At 37.4% G+C, this 23,574-nt stretch overlaps 2 protein-coding genes across 3 annotated transcripts in view; both read right to left on the reverse strand.

Moving 5' to 3' along the window:
- AIFM1 (apoptosis inducing factor mitochondria associated 1) overlaps positions 1 to 23,574 on the reverse strand; it is a 409,113-nt gene that overhangs the window by 85,315 nt on the left and 300,224 nt on the right. The window lies entirely within an intron of this gene.
- ZNF280C (zinc finger protein 280C) overlaps positions 1 to 23,574 on the reverse strand; it is a 67,709-nt gene that overhangs the window by 10,861 nt on the left and 33,274 nt on the right. The window contains exons 9-15 of one of the 2 annotated variants that reach the window (XM_050777455.1): positions 17,869 to 18,092; positions 16,367 to 16,524; positions 15,064 to 15,164; positions 14,150 to 14,296; positions 7,776 to 7,907; positions 2,573 to 2,883; positions 1,659 to 1,799 (exon numbers count right to left, since the gene is read on the reverse strand). In XM_050777455.1, the coding sequence (XP_050633412.1) occupies positions 1,659 to 1,799; positions 2,573 to 2,883; positions 7,776 to 7,907; positions 14,150 to 14,296; positions 15,064 to 15,164; positions 16,367 to 16,524; positions 17,869 to 18,092 (1,214 nt within the window). The remainder of the gene's footprint in view (positions 1 to 1,658; positions 1,800 to 2,572; positions 2,884 to 7,775; positions 7,908 to 14,149; positions 14,297 to 15,063; positions 15,165 to 16,366; positions 16,525 to 17,868; positions 18,093 to 23,574) is intronic. The other variant, XM_050777456.1, reaches the window with a different exon arrangement.

Genomic DNA, 23,574 nt, shown 5'->3' on the forward strand with positions numbered 1-23,574 from the left:
AGACTAAGCATGACTGAAGATACAAAGGAATTTAGGACAGAAACAAAGCAGCATCCAAAACAGAAGACCTTAAGGGTGTGGTTGGCTACAAAATTGAATTGATACTACTGGACTAGAAAAAAGGAGTCAAGACCCTGAAAGTCATGGGGTAATGAGAATTCAAAGTAAGTATTGTCTACAATGAGGTAAAATGGGATGGTGTTAAGAAAGGGGATACAACAAAGCAGAAAGGGATGTAAAGTGCTAGCACTAAAGAAGTAAAGGTATCATAAGGTCAGGTTGATCACCAAAGGGAAAAAAACCCCTGCAAGCCAGGTGCTGAAGCCATCAAAATGTGGGTGAATCCTTCAGAGTGGTAGCTGATTATGAGCAGAAAATAATATAGAGGTCTTTTGATAATCTGCAAGAAAACCACTTTCATTGGTTATACCTATTTCTTTTTTTTTTTTCTTTTTTAAAAATAGAGATGAGGTCTTGCTATGTTGCCCAGGCTGGTCTTGAACTCCTAGGCTCAAGCAATCCCCTCTCCTTGGCCTCTGAAAGTGCTGGGATTATAGGCATGAGCCATTGTGCCTGGCTAGTTATATCTTATTTCTAACTGAAAATAAATGGAACTATCTTAATTGGAATAATCAACTTATATTTATATGTGGACACTTTTTGGTAATTTAAAATAAAATCCATTCTGAAAGAATAAGGCAAGCCCCTACGAATGAGGTTCAAATGAAAGTAAGGGGGGCTCTGAAGTTTTTCCCTTGTGTAGAGTACATCATAGTGCTCAAATTAAGTTGAATCAATGCATGAAAAGGAATTCCAATGGTAGCATCATGACTGGAATATTCCTACAGTCGCTTATGTTTCATTGAATGAATGCAAAGATGGATGATCAGAAAGACAAATGGACAGACAGATGTGGGAGACAGAGACAGGATAATGTTCTTAGCATCATTAAAAAGCCTGGAGTCTCTCAAAGTGATCGCTTTGAGGAGGATAAGACTCAAGAGATTACATATACAGGGGTCCCTGTATCCATGGTGGATTGCTTCTAGGACCTCCTCTGTAGGCATCCAAATCTGCAGAGACTCAAGTCTCTGATATAAAATGGCATAGTACTTGTATATAAACTATACATATCCTGCTGTACACTTTAAATCATCTCTAGATTATTTGTAAACCTATGATACCTAATACAATGTAACTGCTATTACATAGTTTTATACTGTATTGTTTAGAGAATGACGACGGGAAAAAGGTTTGTTCATGTTCAGTAGAGACGTAATTTTTTAAAACGCTTTTGATTTACAGTTGGTTGAATCCACAGATGTGGACTGCAAGAGCTGATCATATTTATTTGATAAATATATTGAAAAAACCACTTTCTGAAAGACATAAAAGAAAAAAAAAGTCCCATAGAAAAACAAATTTCCCTAACAAACTCATTTTAGTTTCATTAGTCTAATTGTTCTTAAGAGTTTTTGTCGCAGTAATTTTATGAGTTACTATGCTGGAAAATAGTACAAGGAACATCTTAGAAGTTCCTATTGCTAGACCCTTTTAGTTCCTTGATGAGACAAACTTGCTTCCAATAGGATAACTGTGTTTTCAAAAAACAAATGACCCAAATGGCAATTTTGATTGGCAGTTTACATGTTTCTTACCTCATCATATGATTTACAAAGGCTTTGTTACAGTTAGTATTGTACTTGCAAAAACTGCAGTGGATGTATATAGAAAAGTGGCTTGCAAAATCTTTTATTTTGGAATGACATTCAATGCACTTGTGAATTCCCCGACGACACCTTATGGAGATGGAAAAAAAATGATAAAAATAGATTATAAAACAAAAATAATAGGGGAAAATCTTATTAACATTTTACTAACTGAACCCAAAATGTTTCAATTGATTTTTTTTTTTTTTTTTTTTTTTTTTGAGACAGAGTCTTGCTCTGTCTCCCAGGCTGGAGTGCAGTGGCCAGATCTCAGCTCACTGCAAGCTCCGCCTCCCAGGTTTATGCCATTCTCCTGCCTCAGCCTCCCGAGTAGCTGGGACTACAGGTGCCCGCCACCTCGCCCGGCTAGTTTTTTGTATTTTTTAGTAGAGACGGGGTTTCACTGTGTTAGCCAGGATGGTCTCAATCTCCTGACCTTGTGATCCGCCCGTCTCGGCCTCCCAAAGTGCTAGGATTACAGGCTTGAGCCACTGCGCCCGGCCCTAAATTGATCTTTAAGTAGACTCGTAATTTGAAAATTTGCTTTGAAACAAGCTAGAATAAGTGCAAAAAATTTAACACCAGTTAACATTTCCCTGGAATAAAAGGGATCAAATAAACCAATTAATCTATCATAAGATAAAAGCATAAAATAAAAGATTAGTGTAAAAGATGAAAATTTGAGAATAAACACAATGACTCAAGTTCTGCTCAGTAGTTGTAAAAAGTAACTTTTTCTCATTTGCTTGGTCTTTATGCCAGATAAATGATTATCATGTAAATGTGTAAGAGGGTTCTGTGATATGGTAAATTTCATACTTAAGATTAAATTTGTATTGTATATCAGAAATAAAAGATATTACCTTAAGTTCTTCAAAGCAAGGCTCATTTTATTTTTTCTGTTGCGCGGTCGCTTTTGCTTGTAAGAGGGTTTTGCTTTGGACTTAGCTATACGTCCTCTTGGCTTACTTGTATGAGCTTTACTTGCAGTGGATGTAGGTGCATGAGGCTTTCTTGTCTTAGATCTACCGGCATTAGATTTTCTAGGATTTTTAGCAGTTGTATTTTGAGATGTCGGAGGTGTGACCTGAAGAAAAGAAGTGCCTGGAGTACAACCGGAAGGTGCAGTTGGTAATTTTGATTGGAGAGGTCCAAGTGAAGCTCGAATAGTAACCTATAAAAACAAAGCCAATATGTATTTTTAGAAAGTAACCATCACATTAGTATTAAAAATATCATTGTAAGCCCTCACATTTACAGTAAATTGGTTTTTGACAAGGGTCCCAAAACATTTCCAATGGGGCAAAAAATAGTCTTGATGAATGCTGCTAGAAAAACTGATATCCATGTGCAAAAGAAAGAATTTGAATCCCTACCTCATATTATATACAAAAATTATCTCAAAATGTATTAAAGACCAAATTTTAAAAGGTAAAACTACAAAACTCTTAGAAGAAAATACAGTAGTAAATCCTTGTGAGCATGAGTTAGGCAATGGTTTCTTTTTTTTTTTTTTTTGAGGCGGAGTCTCGCTCTGTCGCCCAGGCTGGAGTGCAGTGGCGCGATCTCGGCTCACTGCAAGCTCCGCCTCCCGGGTTCCCGCCATTCTCCTGCCTCAGCCTCCCAAGTAGCTGGGACTACAGGCGCCACCACCACACCCGGCTAATTTTTTTGTATTTTTAGTGGAGACGGGGTTTCATTGTGTTAGCCAGGATGGTCTCAATCTCCTGACCTCGTGATCCGCCCGTCCCGGCCTCCCAAAGTGCTGGGATTACAGGCTTGAGCCACCGCGCCCGGCCGGCAATGGTTTCTTATATAATGACATCAAAAGCACAAGCAATCAAAGAGAAAATAGATGAATAGGCATTTCTTCAAAGAAGATATACAAACAGCCAACAACCACACGAAGAGATAGATGGTGCACATCATTAGTCATCAGGGAAATGCAAATCAATTCCCAAATGAGATGTTCCTTCACACCAACCAGAATGGCTGTAATAAACAGACAATAACAAAATAACAAGTATTGGCTAAGACATAGAAAAATGAGAACCCTCATACACTGCTGGTGGGAATGCACAACAGTGTAGTTATAACGAAAAACAGTTTGGCAGACCAGGTGTGGTGGCTTAGGCCTGTAATCCCTGAACTTTGGGAGGCCAAGGTGGGCGGATCACTTGAGGTCAGGAGTTTGAGACCAGCCTGGCCAACTCCATTTCTTTTAAAAATACAAAAAATTAGCCAGGCACGGTGGCAGGTACCTGTAATCCCAGCTACTCAGGAGGCTGAGGCAGGAAAATCACTTGAACCCAGGAGGCGGATGTTGCAGTGTGCCAAGATCGCACCACTGCACTCCAGCCTGGGCAACAGAGCGAGACCCCATCTCAAACAAAACAAAACAAAACAAAACAAAAAACAAAACAACAAAAAAAGAGAAACAGTTTGGCAGTTTCTCAAAATATTAAAGGTAAGAGTTACCATTTGACTCCACCATTGTATTCAGAGGTATATACCCAAGAGAAATGAAAACATATGTTCACACAAAAACTTGTACATGAATTTTTACAGCAGCATTACAGCCGAAAAGAGGAAACTTTTTCTGTTGCACTCTCGTTTTTGCTTGTAAGAGGATTTTGCTTTGGACTTAGCTATACGTCCCCTTGGCTTACTTGTATTAGCTTTACTTGCAGTGGATGTAAAAATTCCAATAGGATAACTGTGTTTTCAAAAAACAAATGACCCAAATGGCAATTTTGATTGGCAGTTTACATGTTTCTTACCTCATCATATGATTTACAAAGGCTTTGTTACAGTTAGTATTGTACTTGCAAAAACTGCAGTGGATGTATATAGAAAAGAGAATTATGCCCACCAATAGATGAAAAGATAAATAAAAGGTAGAATATCTATGCAGTGCAGTATTACCTACTGCATATTGAAAGAATGCAAAGATGGGTGATCAGAAAGACAAATGGATATGCCCACCAATAGATGAAAGCATAAATAAAAGGTAGAATTTCTATGCAGTGCAGTATTACTCAGCCACAAAAAAGAATGAAGTACTGGAACATGGTACAGTATCAATGAAGCTGCAAAACACTATGCTAAGCGAAATAAACCAGTCCCTAAAGATGACATATTGTATGATTCAACACCAAACGTCCAGAATGGGAAAATCCATAGAGACTAAAAGCTGACTAAAGTTTGCACAGGGCTAGTGGAGGGGAAATAGTGAACGCTAAAGGGTATGGGGTTTCTTTTGAGGGTGATAAAAATGCTTAAAAATTTATTGTAGTGATGTTTGCCCAAATCTGAATATGCTAAAAACCACTGAACTGTGTACACTGTAAATGGGTAAATTGTGTGATATATGAATTATATCTCAATAACACTGTTACCAAAAAATCACTACAATACAAAAAGTTAAAATCATTATTTTGAAAGTGGCAAGTATAAAACTGCAATCAGATAAGCCTTCCACTTATTCTAAATGGTGGAAGCCTTCCACTTATTCTAAATTTATCTTGATATTTACTTACTGTTGTAATATTAGTTTTATATTGATAACAATTGTATGTTAACAGATATTAACGAATAATTAGGAGTTAGTACAAATTAGATGAATATCGAAAGAGCACATTCCATAGCTATTTTACGCTTTGACAGAATTAAAAGGGGCCGGGTGTGGTGGGTCACACCTGCAATCCCAGCACTTTGGGAGGCCAAGGTGGGTGGACTGCCTGAGCTCAGGAGTTTGAGACCAGCCTGGGCAATTCATCTCTACAAAAATGCAACAAAATTAGTTGGGCATGGTGACATCCACCTGTGGCCTGTGGTCCCAGCTTGCACCTAGGAGGCAGAGGTTGCAGTGAGCTGAGATGGCACCACTACACTCCAACCTGGGTGACAGAGAGACCCCGTCTCAAAAAAAAAAAAAAAAAAAAAAAACCCTAACTAAAAGGCTTTCACAAATAGAGAGGTCAAAATGTAATACAGAGGCCTGAATTACCCTCTGGTAACTATAAAACAGATTTTCAGTAAATGTGACCTCTTCCTGGTGGATCAGGGGGCACGATTTCTGCTTCCAAGGCTATGGTGGAGCTTACATCAATTCATCATACAGCATGGTAGTTATAATAATGCTCAGAATTTCCTTAATGGTAACATATAAAATTTATCATTTACTATTTGGGAAAAGAAAATGTTTGTATCTACTGGTTAATAATAGAAAACAGTCACCCACTAACATTCTCTTTAATCATTTGACTACATTCCCCCCATGTACTTGAAGAACAGCTTCTGTGAAGTCCTATGAAATATATGAAGTATCATAGAAAAGCACTGAAGCAGAACTTGTTAGCTTGCAAACTGAAAATAAATTTTTTGAAAGCACTGGAGAAGTCAAAAAATCCAAGTTTAAGAATCTTAGTACTACCTCGTCCTAGCTACATGACCTTGAGTAAGGAATTTAGCCTCTCTGAACCTCTTCATCTCTAATACGGGGATAATACTTGCCTTGTCTATCTCACTGGATCACCACAAAGGTTAAATAATAAAATGTATGGAAAGGCACACTGAACACTTAATTCTAAAGTGTTATAAGACATATAGTATCATTATTACCAATATTACCATTACTACTGGTATCTTATTAATAAGGGAAGATGTGAGAGAGGACTGTTCTGCCTACATTAACATTCTGCATGTCTAATATCAACATGGAACAAATGGATTGCACAGAAGATGCCAGATGGTATATCTTACACTAGATATTCAGATAATTGTTTTATATTATTTTTGTTAATTTAAATGGCAGACATACTCGCATTCAAAAGTATGTACTCCAAATGAAATACAAATATGTGGGGATTATCTCACCTTGGATTATATAGCTCTTCACTGGAGAAAATATTCAAGAGCTAACTTTACGTAAAGAAGTCAGAGGGCCAGGTGTGGTGGCTCATGCCTGTAACCCCGCACTTTGGGAGACCGAGGTGGGCAGATCACTTGAGGCCAGGAGTTTGAGACCAGCCTGGCCATGTTGGTGAAACCCGGTCTCTATTAAAAATACAAACAATTAGCTGGACATCACGCTGCACGCCTGTAATCCCAACTACCTGGGAGGCTGAGGCACGAGAATCACTTGAACCCAGAAGGCAGAGGCTGCAGTGAGCTGAGATCGCGCCACTGCACTCCAGCCTGAGGCATAGAGTGACTGTCTCAAAAAAAAAAAAAAAAAAAAAAAAAGAAAACTTATGTATATAAGGCAAACAAGGAGAAAGAAATTTGTAGTCTGATGTGTGCTTGCTCATGAAAAACAGCAATGCTATGCTATTCAGGAGCAACACTTGCTTCTCTGAGAGATTAGTAATACCAACTTCAACAAACCTATGGCATTCAAGGCACTACGACAGATGCTGGGGACACAAAGATAAATATAATTCCTGATCTTAAGTATCTTATAGTCTAGCAACTGAAAGACATACACATTGACAACTGGAAGAGCTCAAAAACAGCCTACAGAACATTGAAACAACCTGTCGACTTAGTCTACAATCTAGTTGCACTAGAAATACCCCTCCAACAAACCACGTCAATCAACTAATAAAACAATGGTTAGAAGTTTTTCTTTACAAGCATAAGAAGGATAAAACCTAAAATTAAAGTCTTAATAACAATCAGATGTCAATTTTAATACTATATTCAATAGATAAAACCAGGCAGTAGTTTGTTTCTATTATCATACAAAATATTAAAAATACAGCATATTTAAAACTCACTTTTGGGGTGCATGTGATATTTTGATACAAGCATACAATACGTAATGATCATATCAGGGTAACTGGGGTATCCATCACCTCAAGCATTTATCATTTATTTATATTAGGAACATTCCAATTCCACTCTTCTAGTTATTTTGAAATATACAATAAATTATTGTTGATTACTGTTGCCCAGTGAGCTTCCTAACACTAGATCTTATTCCTTCTATCCATAATAATAAAAAATAAAAAAAAAATTAATAGAATGTGCAAAAAACCACCAAAAAACCCCTCACAAACTCACTTTTGTTCCAGGAGGCAATCCTTCTAGTTCTTTAGGCTTTATAAATGTACGATGCTGTGCCTTATGTTCAGCTTTCTCCTTGCTGGTCAAAAATTGTAGTCTGCATTTTGGGCAACGATGAACCCCTTTTTTCTGTTTACAGAAAAGATTAGATATAATAACTTCCACCACCACAAATCCTAGGACCTGAAATTGCTCTTAATTCTAAAATCTAAATAAATTTACAACCAGAATTTTATCATCTCCCACCACAGACAATTCAAAATGATCTATTATTTAAAAGTTCTCCTTGTGTTAGTATTTGAGTTTCAAAAGCATTAGTTACCATATAAGGATCAAACATAAAAAGTATATAATTAGATTTTAATTGGAAAAGTTCTATACTGATTGTAGTGGCATAAATAAGAATGGATTCCAATCTATTGTTTGAGAAACCCTTGACTAAATTCCTCCTCAAACCCTAGTCCCATTATTATTTTACCAATGGGAAATAGGACCCAAGAGAAATTTGTCACTTGCCCATAGCTGGTTAGTGTTCTTTCTACTATACATTATCAATTGCAATCTTTATGTATCTGTTCTCATTAATTAAAATATATTTTATATTATTGTAAATTTAGAACAACATACAAATACAAAAGAATGCTTTCTTTAAAGATGTATCTCCACCAGCTCATCATTATTTGCATATAAAACACAAACAATCTTTTAGGAAAACCAAATGAGGTAACATGTATGAAAGTACCTAGTAGAGTTACTGGTGCACAAAAGGCATTTGCTAAATAAAAGCTCTTTACAAAGTTCAAGGCAATATATAAAGATAAGGTGTTTGCATTACTATTTTAGTTTGACCTTCAGACTATTTTAGAAGTGTGGTGTACTGGATCATACCATAGGTACAGTAAACACAAACAGATTTACCTGTAGGTGCTCAAGAGAGAAGGGGAAAGAAGAAAAACTCAGCTAAGTAACAGACAGTAAATTAAGATGATGGATAGAATGTTTCTCTAGAGTATAGTTCCCACAGATTTTTTCTCTACCTATACCTCATCACCTCATCCAGTTTCATGGCTTTAAATAGCATCCACCCACTGCCTACTTGACATCTCTTGATGTCTAATAGGTATTTCAAATCAACATGGACAAAAAAGTTGAACTCTAGATTCCCTCTCATTCATCCTGAGTGGGGAAGGGCACAAAATCTGTACCTTCCCTACTCTTCCCAATATCTCAGTATATGGGAACTAAATTCTTGCAGCTGCTCAGGACAAAAATACTTGGTCACTCTCAACTCTTCTCTTTCTCTTACATCCCACATTCAACAAATTAATAAAACCTGTCAGTGATACCTTAAAAAAATTTATAATTTTTCAATTTCTCATCACCTCCAATCACTGTTACCATACTTCTCTGAGCCACTTACGAGGACTCTTGCAATAGCCTCCTATCTTCTCCCTATTTCTATCCTTTCTCCTTCTACAGTCTATTCTTCCCATAGCTGTCAGAGTGATCTTAAAATGTTACAGATCTTTCACATGGTTAAACCCTCCAATGGCTTTCCATAACACTCCAGAATCCTGACTCTGGCTTACAAGTCCTTAAATGATCTGGTTTACATTCTATTGCTACAACCTCATCTACTACGACGTTTCCTCTCACTTGTTTACCGTGCTCCAGCCACAATGGCCTCTTGCTCTTCCTTGAATATCCTAGGTATATGTTCACCTCACTGTCTACCTACTACTGTTCCCTCTACCTGGAACATTCTCTCCCAGATGAGTAAGCCACATGATTTACTCTCTTATTCCCTTTGGAGAAGCCCTCTTTAACCACACCATTTAAAAAACAGAAACCACTCCTTCATCTGAGCCCTGGCATTCCCTCTATCTATATTTTCTTCCCATGGTACTTACCATCAGCTGGCACACATATACATTCAGACATCACATACACACACAAATCCTTCTCTACCATGATGCAAATTTTAGCAAGCACAAACCTTGCTTTGCTTACTTCTGTATCCCCAGTACCTAAAACAGTCCTTGACATTTATTAGGCACTCAAATATTTGTTAAATAAAGAAATAAAGTGAGGCAAGAGACTGACAGAGTACAAATGAGCAGCAGTCACAATTTAACTAGTTCAAAGTGTCTGCCATTTCATTCAATGAGTATTTATTTGTCCAGAGCCCCAAGATGGGAGACATTAATCTACTATTCCCTTAGTTGGACTCAAGTCCTGCATATCTCTCTTATGTATGTATGCTTGCATTGTGCGAATGATCGCGGATGATTATACTTTTTTTTTTGTTTTTTGAGATACAGTTTTGCTTTTGTTGCCCAGGCTGGAGAGAAATGGCGTGACCTTGACTCACTGCAACCTCCGCCTCCTGGGTTCAAGTAGTTCTCCTGCCTCAGCCTCCCAAGTAGCTGGGATTACAGGCGCCTGCCACCACACCCCGCTAATTTTGTATTTTTAGTAGAGATGGGGCCAGGCTGGTCTCGAACTCCTGACCTCAAATGATCCACTCCCCTCGGCCTCCCAAAGTGCTGGGATTACAGGTGTGAGTCACCATGCCCAACTAATACATTTTTAAAATAAAATGTTTAACAAAAGAAACAGTAACTTGTTCCAAGGGTAGAGAAAAAGTTAAGTGTTGAACTTCTTTACATGCATACTATATGGTTTTGGGTGATACGAGAGTTTTTTTTTTGAGACGGAGTCTCGTTCTGTCTCCCAGGCTGGAGTGCAGTGGCATCATCTTGGCTCAATGCAACCTCTGCCTCCGGGGTTCAAGCGATTCTCCCCCCTTCAGCCTCCCAAGTAGCTGGGATTACAGGCATGCACCACCACACCCAGCTAATTTTTGGTAGAGACAGGGTTTCACCATGTTGGCCAGGCTAGTCTCAAACTCCTGGCCTCAGGTGATCCACCTGCCTCGGCCTCTCAAAATGCTGGGATTATAGGCATGAGCCACTGCGCCCGGCCAATTGGAGGGATTTTCAAGGGTAACTATCTGTAATTTCTGCCTTTAGACCTAATGTCAATGTGGAATATGAGTTTGCAGTGGAAGCTTGGGCTAGAAATCAATTTTTGGCTCCACCACTTATTAGGGAATGTGACACTGGGCAAATTACTTTCTATAAAGCTTTGTTTCCTCAACTATAAAATGGAAACAATCATATACCTGCCTCATAGGGTGGCTGTGAAGATTAAACAAGATAATGCATGTAAAAGCACCAGTGGCTGTCAAATGGTAAGTGATTAGTACATGTTAACTGCTTATTGTTATTATTAAAGAGCTAATGAGGATATGTAACACATTTGGAGTCTTTCAGCCTTTGTTAAAAAATGTATAAACTGCATTGCTAACTCCAAAATCACTCAAGACATAATAATATATTATTTTTAGGAAAAAGTTGCAATCCAAGTCTTCAAAAAGAATAAAATAAATTCAATAATTCTTATTATATAAAATTGCACTAATAATGCCATCTCAATTACAAGCTTATAATACTGGTCAGCTCAGGTTTTTGAGTCTTTTGTGAATAATTATGCAAACTGCAAATACCTTCAGAGAAGCCTGATGATCCTCATCAATAGAATCTTACCTCTTCACTGCTGACTGCCTACTCTTTAGGTACTCCAAACTTAACAAAAAAAATTGAGCACCTGAAATGGACTGAATGCTTGTGCCCCCCCTCCCCGCCCCCCAATTCATATGGTAAAATCCTAATTTCCAATGTAATGGTATTGGGAGGTGGAGCCTTTGGAAAGTATTTAGATTATGATGGTGGAGCTGTCATAATGGGATTAGCATCCTTATAAAAGGGACCCCAGAGAGCTCTCTCCACCCCTTCCCCCATGGGAAGAGACAGTGAGAATATGGCCATCTATGAACAAGGAAGCAGGTCGTCACCAGACACTGAACAGCTGGTGCCCTGATCTTGGACTTTACAGCCTCTAGAACAGAGAAAAATAAGTTCTTGTTGTTTAAGCTTCCCAGTCAGTGGTATAATAGCATGTTATAGCAGCTCAAACAGACTAAGATAGCACCTGTGGCACCTCAGTGGTCCCTAAGACTACTCCCAGATGTGATGATTCAGCAGAAGGATCGATAGGACTTAAGACACTGTTATACTCACAGCTATGTTTTAGTACAGTGTAAGGGTACAGAGCAGGATTAATAAAGGAAAATGATGCACTGGATAGCTTCTAGAGGATTACCAGGTGCCAACTTCTAAGAGTTCCATTCCAGTGGAGTCACACAGGACACACTTAATCCCTCAGCAATGAACTGCAGCAATACGCATATAATCCCTCAGCACTGAACTGCAGCAACACCTATAAAGTGTTGCTTGATGGGAAAGCTCTCTTGAGTCTAAGAGCTTAGGTTTTTCATGGGGGTAAGCCACCAAATTTTCAGACGACTCCCTCCACTGCAAGAAAAGCAAGTGGTCACCATAACCGTATTTTTTTGGTGTAAATTTTCTTGACAAACTGTTACAACATGGCTCAAGGTTCCAGGCATGTAAAACACTCATCAATTAAGAACATTTTAGGAGCTCAATTTCTAAGATTTAGCCAAGGGGCACTTATACAAGCAGGCACTTCTGAAATTGTGCAATATTTGAGCAACTCAGACCTGTTGGGTAACTCTTTCCAATACATACAGTAAGTTAAGGCATACAATTTAGGGTATGAAGAATGACTACAGATCAGATAAACCACTTATGAGACACAGCTCACAAAGTGGGTTCACTGTGTCTTTCTTACCTTTCTAAGCATGTTATCACTCTTTTCGAATCTACATGTATATCACTCTAGAGCTTAGTAAAGCATAGGCGAAAGAAGTATGTTAGAAGACCTATAATTAGACAGTCAGAGATACTGCTTTATGTTCCATTCTTCTTTTCAAAATTGAAGGCCAAAAAACGAAATACAGACCACCAAGAATAGTGTTTCCCAAACTCTATACCTCAAGAAATGTTAATAGGTACTGTGCAAATAAAGGGCTCAAAGGTTAAAAATGTTTGAGGACCATTACATACTATGTCCCTTGCTTAGAGATTTACAATATTAGCATATTGAAAGCTCTGAAAAGTCTTGTTTTTAAAAATAAAGAAAAAACACCCCTATGAATTTTGTAAATCCAGCCATTCACTAAATTTCTTTCACTAGGAACAAGTTAAGAGGGAAACACTTACTAAGATTTGAGTGAACACTGTTGGGGGAAACCCTAGAAAGATTTTGCCAAAGGTTTTTAAGGGTGAGATGGCCTACCGGGATAAAAAAAAAAAAAGACACTGATACCATCTAAGTCATAACACAGGTAATCTGAATGTATTTAGAAATTCTATTTTTATGACTTTTTTTCCAATTAACTACAAGTTGATTTCATGATCATCCAACGACTACAATCAAGGGCCACGTTAGCGCCAGTGCTGAATGAACTTGCCGAGACAATGCAATTAATACTAAGAAAATGTAATGAGCTGATCAGTGAGGAGGTAAAACTCGATTACATGACCAGATTTAGTAAATCCATCGACTTCTGATTTTTGGCAAAGGCACTATTGCTGTTTCAAACACTCAAGAATAGGCCCACTGTTTCATCAAAGTTTTCAGCCCACAGGATGCTCTAATTGGGGAAAAGAATCAGTAAGCATAAAATCAGAATTCAAGGGAAAGATGCAAGCATCAATACTGGTATCCCAGAAATTATATAGCAGAACTGGCAAAAGTCACAAAGGAAGTAAGTTACAACCCAAATATAGTTCTCTGGTGTAGTTCACATATCTGGTCATAAGTGTTCTTGCTGTTTCCTTTGTTAATGGCTGCTACAAAAGTTAATTCTGGGTCACTGATGACAACCACATGTCTCATAATAAAAAGTGGGCTAGAAAGTAGAAATAAGATTTCAAGACAAAGAGGAAAACACAAGGCTATGAGTCCTTAATCTTACGTTCCTCCATTCAAACTTATTTTTTCCTGCTCTTGATAAGCACCTCCAAAATCATTCCCAGTCCCACCACCCTTAGGTCCTGAAATATCTAACTTAAGAATTTCATGAATTTTCTGTTTTTTTCCTCCACTTTGGGGTTCCTATTTCTAGCTATCTTTCAGAACTTTGACTATTTGAGTCTCAGCGTCATCAGAAAGCAAGCAAGGAAAATAAGTGAAAGTTTCACAAGTTATTCAGCATAAATTATAAATTAATTGTGTCATTCGGAACAACTTTGCTTTCTGTTCAGAACAAATCTAACCAATGTTCTAAGTTATAGATAGATATAGATGTAGCTATAGATCTATACATATAGATCTGTATCTTTTCACTAAGACAACATGAACAAATAAGAACTGCTTAATCTCACCTGATGCTTCATGTAATGATTCATGTAGGGGGTTGCCATTTTACTAACTTTGAGGCAAAATGGACATAGCAAGTTCTTAGTGTTTTCATGGGCTGCTCTAAAATGAGCTTCTACATCAGAAAATGTTGATGATCTAAACTGGCAAACCTAGAAATATAAAGAAGGCTTAGTTTAACTTGAAATTTTATAACTTCTTGCAATTACATCAAAGTAGCAATAACGGGTCATCTGTTTGGAAGAACATGTACTACTAGTACAGCTCTGCCGCCTATACAACTAAGAATCATATTACTGCAAGTAATAAAGATAACATTTGAAAGATATCTTCCAAAGTTTAGGCATATATTTCAAAACACAGTAAGACTCTCTTCTTTTCAAATCTACCACCCCTATCTTGATGCGAATTTTCAAGCTCTGCCAAATCTTGTTCTAAAAAGTTTCCTGCTATATAAAACAGAGTACTCTCTTCTTCAGATTTTAAATAGCATCCATGCTATGCCAGTGTCAATTTATCTTTATCTCACTTCCTTGTTACTGGAAGCCACTTCAAATTCTGGAACACTGATCCCAAAGCATTTAAATCGGTTTTCTATAACTAAGAGATTTTCCTATTTCTCTAGCATATCTACAATCTTCCCTATATGATAACCCACATATTTGTCTTTCTCTAGAAGGGCATTTCCTCATCTAGTGCAGAGGTCAGCAAAGTACAACCCACAGGCAAAAGCTACTCCACCCCCTTATTTATAATGCATGAGTTAATCCCAAGGGGGTTTCCACTAATGAAGAGGGTCTTCAGTTTTAGCATAGTAACTAATTTTACTTAAATGGCTTTAAAAAAAATCAAAAGAACAATACTATTTCATGGCACATGAAAATTAAACAAACACTTAACTACACAATAAAATGTGTACCTGGCAAACATATGGCATTTCACCAGGTTTATGGGTGTCCTTCATATGTTGTAAAAGAATATGCTCTGTTTCAAATGATAATTCACAGATTTTGCAAATAGCTGAAAGTGGAAAAAAACACATTATACCATTTAAGGATGTGTATAAAAAAGATTCATTTTGTACATCCATAACAACAACAAGTAATAATAATAGTAGAAGTAATAGTGATGTGGTTCTAACAATTTTATAGCTGTTAACTCTGTAATGCTGTTCCAAGGATATATTAGCTTATTTAATTCTTGTAACATCACCGAGGAAGGTACTGTTATTTTTTATTCCTATTTTTCAGATGAGGAACCAGAAGCACAGAAAAATTAAGTAACTTGCTTGAGATCTCACAGTTGTAGTAAAAGGCAAAGTTGGAATCTGAACCAAATCTGTTCACTTCTCAGACTCTAAATCTTAACTAACTTTGCAGTTATTTTTTGTCTAAAGTGTAAATCAAGACAATTGATTTCAAATTTGAAAACCATGGAATCTGGGTGTTCTAATTTAGTCCCCTACACACAATGCATGTTATGCCAAGGAAGTTTCCACTAATGAATTGTTTATAAGAAAGATTTCAATTTTTTTTTTTTTTTTTTTTTGAGATGGAGTCTCACTCTTGTTGCCCAGGCTGGAGTGTAATGGTGCCATTTTGCCTCACTGCAACCTCCGCCTCCTGGGTTCAAGTGATTCTCCTGCCTCAGTCTCCCGAGTAGCTGGGATTACAGGCACGCGCCACCTCGCCAGGCTAATTTTGTATTTTTGGTACAGATGGGGTTTCTCCATGTTGGTCAGGCTGGTCTCTAACGCCTGACCTCAGGTGATCCACCCACCTTGGCCTCCCAGAGTGCTGGGATTACAGGCATGAGCCATTGCGCCCGACCGAGGGACTTCAATTTTAACAATTTTTTTTTCTTCTACTTTTTTTTTTTTTTGTAGAGGCAGGGTCTTACTATGTTGCTCAGGCTGGAGTGCAGTGGCTATTCAGAGGTGCAATTGATCACAGCAATCTAGAGTACTGAACTCAAGGGCTCAAGTGATCCTCCTGCCTCAGCCTCCTTAGTAGCTGGGAGTACAGGCATGCACCATCACACCTGGCTTTAGTAACACATTTAATCTAAGTTTATAAAAGTTATGATTTTTCTTTTCAATTTTGCCCTCAAATTACAAAGTCTACTTCTTATTTTTATTTTTCTGTCAGAATTTTTAAGGGTTCCTCACAGTTCGGATGATCAAAGTCAGTAATATTCAGGATTCCAAAGAAACTTCCACTTACTAGAAAACTCATGGGGAGTGTGTGTACTCTCAATGTGGCACTGCAGTTGGAAGGGTGTGGGATACTGCCGGTAACAGTGCTGGCAGGTGGTGTGGTTTTCCCAGCTTTCGTTGTTCTGCTTCTCAAGTTCCAAGTGATGTTTCATGTGGTTCATAAACCTATAAACAATTTGCCAATAAGAGCAAAAATTCAGACTTATAACCAAAGAAAAGTCTCTGAACCTAAATTTTAAAAATGTAATTCTATTACTCAAAATAACATCTCCGAGGCCTGAAAGCCCTCTAGAAAAGTGTGTACTTTAAATAATTTTCATTAAGTGGCACAGTAAGGTTTTTTTATCTTTGTTTTTAAAATAATCCATTAATGTAGTCGTATGAAACATCACTAATTTGCTGTAACACTTTATCATTATTTTAAACTTTTTTTTTGCAAAGAAAAATAGCAGGCTTCTTTTCCATACATAAAATACTATTTACATTTTAAAATAAAATACTGAAAGGACGGAAACCCTACCACCAAAAGCAGCTACAGGGAACAGATAAATCTTTGAAAGCTTTGAAGGTTTCAGCGCTTCAAAAGACAAACTGCTGGTATATTTTTATTTGTGTCTTGGTTTCTAAATGCATGCAATAGCAATTTTAATGCCTATAATTACAAGAACCTTTTGTTTTATCTAATTATACTGGCTTACTGTTAGCACAAACTATTCATTTTTCTTAGCAGGCTGTGCCCTTTGTAGCACCGTCTGTTTTTCAGTTTTACCGTCTGCTATTTTAGCTTCTCTAAAAGGCTTCTGAAGAGAAGGAACTATGATGTTCAATAGCAGAGAGTACAATATAAATGGACATACCGTTTTCAAAGGGCTTACTAAAACTTTTTTGCTGAATTTCAAAGTAAGCATATTCAATGTAAACAATTTTAAGACTGGGTCAACTATTTACAATTATGAATCACTGAAGAAAATAATCTTGAAACAAAGTGATAATGTCATCAACCTAGATAGCAATTATTGTGAAGGTTTGGGTTTTTATCTTTTGTTACACCTCCAAAACACTTCTCTTTAGTTTTGGTAAATGTCTGAAATTTATTTTAAAATTGAAAAATTTGAGCTTTAAATAAGGTTAGTATGAAGGAGGTCATGCTGCATAGTGGTTCTTCTGGTGACATGAAGAAAAGTAAGATTCAAAGACAGCTAGAAAATATAAGTTTCTCATGAAACCTCCTAGTTCAATAATAAATGCAGGGAAAAGAAATAATTTCCCCCTAAATTAAAATACATTTTATCTTTTCTTAAACTATCTGAAAACAATACAATTAGGTGGATCCTGGAGTCAAACTCTTAAAATACAAGAAGGAACAAAAATTTTCCAACATGATAATCTGCCTCTGTTCTTAGTAGAAAGTATTATAATTACTTACTGAGGATGGCACAGCAAAGATACTATATTCTTATCTGTCATATTCCAACTTTCAAACAGAAATAAAAATAAATATTTACATACCTAATATTATTTTTAAGAACTTTTGAGCAACTGAAGCATTTAAAGGTTGTGTAAGTCTTTGGCTCTTTCTCAGTGACTCCTTCATGCCTTCCATAATAAAACTCATTGACTAACATGATCAACTTTCCCGTCTCTGAATCAGTCTTATTTTTGTCTTCAGCACATGGATGTTCTGATTTAACAATTACTCCCAAAAATTTAGTTATCATGTCTGGACAACAATGCTGAAAGAGGAAAAAAATATGAGCCTTGTCTATAGCTCTTTTAAAGATTAGATATCAAAAAACGATTGAGTTTACATCTAAGGCCAGATGATATAAAACTATGCTTGGCAATGTATCTAGAAAGATATTCACCAAAATTGTGGCTTCCATTTTTATATATTCTAAAAAAATTCAAACAATAAACACCTACTATCTTAATAAAGGAATAACTTCAAAAACAAATTGAAAACCTTAAGATCAGGGATGTTTATATATCTAATATTTTTTCTTTACAATTTTTCTTTTTAGATGTAAATATTTAATAATAATTTTTTTCTTGGCCCAAAACCACCCATTTCACATCTGTGTCAAGATACAGCTTACGTGCTTATACACTGTTGGTAGGAATGTAAATTAGTTCAGCCCCTGTGGAAACAGTTTGGAGATTTCTCAAATAACTAAAAATCAAACTACCATTTGACCCAGAAATCTCATTACTGGGTATATACCCACTGGAAAATAAATCGTTCTACCAAAAAGACACCTACACTTGTATGTTCATTGCAGCACTATTCACAATAGCAAAGACAGGGAATCAACCTAGGTGCCCATCAACAGGGGATTGGATAAAGAAAATGTGGTACACATACACTATGGAATACCAGACAGCCATAAAAAAGAATGAAATAATGTCCTTTGCAGCAACATGGATGCAGCTGGAGGCCATTATCCTAAATGAATTAACACAGAAACAGAAAACTAAATATCTTACGTTCTCACTTACAAGTGGGAGCTAAACACTGGGTACACATAGACATAAAGATGGAAACTACACTGAGGTCTCCAAAAATTGGGAGGGAGGGAAGAGGGCAGGGGAAGAGAAACTTCCTATTACACACTATGTTCACTATTTGGGTGACAGGATCAGAAGTCCAAACCTCAGCATCATGCAGTATACCCTTGTTAACAAACTTGCGCATGTATCCCCGAATCTACAATAATTAAAAAAAAAAATAGCTCAGGTCGGGCATGGTGGCTCATGCCTATAATCCCAGCACTTTGGGAGGCTGAGACAGGCAGATCACGAGGTCAGGAGTTCGAGACCAGCCTGGCCATGGTGAAACTCCGTCTCTATTAAAAACACAAAAAATTAGCCGGGCATGGTGGCGTGTGCCTGTAGTCCCAGCTACTCAGGAGGCTGAGGCAGAAGAATTGCTTGAACCCGGAAGGCAGAGGTTGCAGTGAGCTGAGGTCGTGCCACTGCACTCTAGTCTGGGTGACAGAGCGAGAGTCTGTCTCAAAAAAAAAAAGCTTAAAAGGTAGTTTTATATGCCATTATGTATAAACTTGATTATAAAATAACACAGTAATATTTAAGTGAAGCCTGGTTGGAACCAGACTTTGAGCACAGCTAACCTGCTATTCTCCAGACTTAACATGCTAGAAAATGTGTGGAACACAAAGAAAGAAGCATCAGTTACATTTTGAATATCTCAACATATTCTATCTAGAATGCCTAAATATCTGAAGGGGAAATCTACCTCATGAATAAAATCAAGACATCATATAAACTGATCCTAATGTGGAATACTTTCATACAAAAGCCTTTTTTATCCAATGAGATAAAACTAATTTATTTATTGGGTATATTTTACAGTTGTAGAATTTCTCTAGAAGAATTCTCTAAGAATAACTGGAGAAAAAAATAGGAGAAACTGTATCTGAGAAAGCGTTAAAATCCAAAATATACGAGAAACTCCTACAACTCAATTTTTAAAAATGGACACAGGAATTGAATAGACAAAAGACGACACATGAGTAGCCAACACGCATGTATGTGCAAAAGTGCTCAACATCACTAATCATTAGGGAAATGCAAACCAAAACTACAATGAGCTATCCCCTCACACCTATTAGAACAGCTATATCAAAAAGATAAAAGATAAGTGTTGGTAAGAATGTGGAAAAACGGGAACCATTTTACACTGTTGATGGGAATTTTATTGGTGCAGTCACTATGGAAGACATGGGAGGTTTCTCAAAAAGTTAAAAATAGAACTACCATATGATCCAGTAATCCTACTTCTGTGTATACGCCCAAAGGAACTGAAATCGGAATCCCAATGAGACATCTGTACTCCCATGTTCATTGCAGGGTTATTCATAATAGCCAAGACATGAAAGCTATCTAAACGTCTATTAATATACAAATGGATAAAGAAGATGTGGTATATATACACACACACAGAAATGGAATATTATTCACCCGTAAAAACAGAAGGAAATCTTATTTGCACCAACATGTATGGATCTGGAAAACATGCTAAGGAAAATAAGCCAGTCACAGACAGACAAATATTACATGATTTCTGTTACATGAGGAATCTAAAATAGTCAAACTCATAGATGCAGAGAGTGGAATTGTGATTGCCAGGGGCTAGAGGGAGGGGAAAATGGGAAGGTATTAGTCAAACGGTACACAGGTTCAGTTATTCAAGATGAGTAAGTCCTAGAGATCTACTATATAGAATAGTGCATATAGTTAACAATACTGTATTACATACTTAAAAAATCTGGCTGGGTGCAGTGGCTCACGCCTGTAATCCCAGCACTTTGGGAGGCCAAGGCAGGCAGATCACCTGAGATTGGGAGTTCGAGACCAGCCCGACCAACATGGAGAAAGCCCATCTCTACTAAAAATACAAAATTAGCTGGGTGTGGTGGTACATGCCTGTAATCCCAGTTACTCAGGAAGCTGAGAAGGGAGAATTGCTTGAACCCAGGAGGAGGTGGAGGTTGCGGTGAGCTGAGATTGCGCCATTGCACTCTAACCTGGGCAACAAGAGCAAAACTCCGTCTCAAAAAAAAAAAAAAAAAAAAAAAAAAAAAAAAAAATCTGCTAAAAGTGTAGATTTTCTATTGTGTTCATATCACAAAAAGGTAATAGAGGGTAGGAGGAAACTTTTGAAGGTGATGGTTATGTTTATGACACAAATTGTAATGTTTTCATGGATGTATACTTAGCTCCAAACTCATCGAGTTGTATACATTAAATACAGATTTTTATAGGTCAATCATACCTCAATAAAGTGTTACAAAAATACAAGACTACATACTAACTAAATACTAAATAAAGTGTTAAATAAAGACAAGACTACATACTAAAACAAGGTAGAGTGGAAAACAAAAGAAAAAACTTCCCTAAAATCACAAAGTGAAAGACTAAAAAAAAAAAAAAAAAAAAAAAAAAAAAAAAAGGACAAAGAAGCATAACAAAACATTGTGACAAAACTAAGACCAATTAAACCTATCAGACCAGTTAAATTTCTCCTACCAATGAATATACATGGGTTTAGCTCCACTTCTAAAAGAAAAGTTTTCATATAGGATCACAAAAGAAAAAACAACTCTGGTGAAAGCAAGAAAGAAGAAAAACAAAGTGATTTGGGAGGGTTGAAAGTAAAAGGATAAGCAAAGAATAAAACAGGCAGGTGGAAACAATAAGAAAACAAGGGTTGTGAGCCTGATATCAAACAAAAAGCATTAAACAGACAAAAAGGACACTATAAAAATGCTAAAGGGTGCACTCACAATGAATCATAAAAGATGGATACATCTATGTCCTAAAGAACAACACCATGAAACAGAACTGGAAGACACCATGGGAAAATAGTGGTAATGTGAGACTTGGATTCCCCTTTTCCAAACACACTCAGGGAGGTGGAAACAGCAAAAGACTCAATACAGTCTTGCGTCAGAGTAAAGACGTTTGTATTTGGAATTTTAGAATTCTTTTTTTTGTAAAATGCCAAATTTTAATAAAAATTTGCCAATCTTTGAAATAGTGAACAATTCCTTTTTCTAAGTTGCTTCTTCTTTGTTTTGCACTCTTCTCATTACTTCTTTCCCACATATAATCAACACTGACTTTTTTTCTTGCCTCCTTTGCCCCTTCCTGTCATTTACATCGGGCATGCAAAGAGAATACAGACCATCTTTATAAACACATAACAGAATACTGTAATATCTACTAAAATATTTTAAGTGGAGTGTTACCTTAATCCCATACTCCATTAGTACTGTGAAAATTACCTAAAACCTAATTTCAAGAGCTTCCTATATTAATAGAAAGCTAGAATTCATTTATAACTATATAAACCACATTATGGATTGAGTTAAAACTATCATTTCTTTTTTTTTTTTTTTTTTTTTGAGACGGAGTCTTGCTCTGTCGCCCAGGCTGGAGTGCAGTGGCCAGATCTCAGCTGACTGCAAGCTCTGCCTCCCGGGTTCACGCCATTCTCCTGCCTCAGCCTCCCAAGTAGCTGGGACTACAGGCGCCTGCCACCTCGCCCGGCTAGTTTTTTGTACTTTTTTTTAGTAGAGACGGGGTTTCACCGTATTAACCAGGATGGTCTCGATCTCCTGACCTCATGATCCGCCTGTCTCGGCCTCCCAAAGTGCTGGGATTACAGGCTTGCGCCACTGCGCCCGGCCAAAACTATCATTTCATATGAAATGCTCCATCATTAGAAATTTATTTGAGTGTTGAAAATTAAAATGTGGCCGGGCGCGGTGGCTCAAGCCTGTAATCCCAGTACTTTGGGAGGCCGAGGCGGGTGGATCACGAAGTCAGGAGATCGAGACCATCCTGGCTAACATGGTGAAACCTCGTCTCTACTAAAAATACAAAAAACTAGCCGGGCGTGGTGGCGGGCGCCTGTAGTCCCCAGCTACTCGGAGGCTGAGGCAGGAGAATGGCGTAAACCCGGGAGGCGGAGCTTGCAGTGAGCAGAGATCGCGCCACTGCACTCCAGCCTGGGTGACACAGCGAGACTCCGTCTCAAAAAAAAAAAAAAGAAAATTAAAATGTAAGACTAAGGTTTTCACAGGGTAATGTGACATGCATATGTCACCATGGGCAAAAACAAGCTTTTCTTAGGGTAATGTGACATGCATATGTCACCATGGGCAAAAAATAAGCTAAACAAAAGGAGTTTTTACTTTACACAAAAGATTAAGCACCTAATAAAACACTTGCTTTACAGGAAGTTTGAAGAATGGCATAATTTAGTCAATAAAATATTCCAATTTGTACATTATTTTTATTTAAAATTAAAATGCAGGCCAGGTGCGGTGGCTCACACCTGTAATCCCAGCACTTTGGAAGGCTGAGGCCAGTGGATCCAATTGATGCCAGGAGTTCGAGACCAGTCTGGCTAACATAGCAAAACCCCATCTCTACTAAAAATACAAAAATTAGCCAGGCACGGTGGCGCCACGTGTAATCCCAGCTACTCGGGAGGCTGAGGCAGGAGAATCGCTTGAACCGGAGAGGCAAAGGTTGCAGGAAGCCAAGATTGTGCCACTGCACTCCAGCCTGGGCGACAGAGCAAGACTCTGTCTCAAATAAATAAACAAACAAACAAACAAACAAAAATAAAATACAATATGCATACACTGTAGTGCATATGAACTTAATTTAAAAATTTAAATTGATATA

The sequence above is a fragment of the Macaca thibetana genome, chromosome X (genome assembly GCF_024542745.1).
Source record: "Macaca thibetana thibetana isolate TM-01 chromosome X, ASM2454274v1, whole genome shotgun sequence".
Classification (NCBI taxonomy): domain Eukaryota; kingdom Metazoa; phylum Chordata; class Mammalia; order Primates; family Cercopithecidae; genus Macaca; species Macaca thibetana.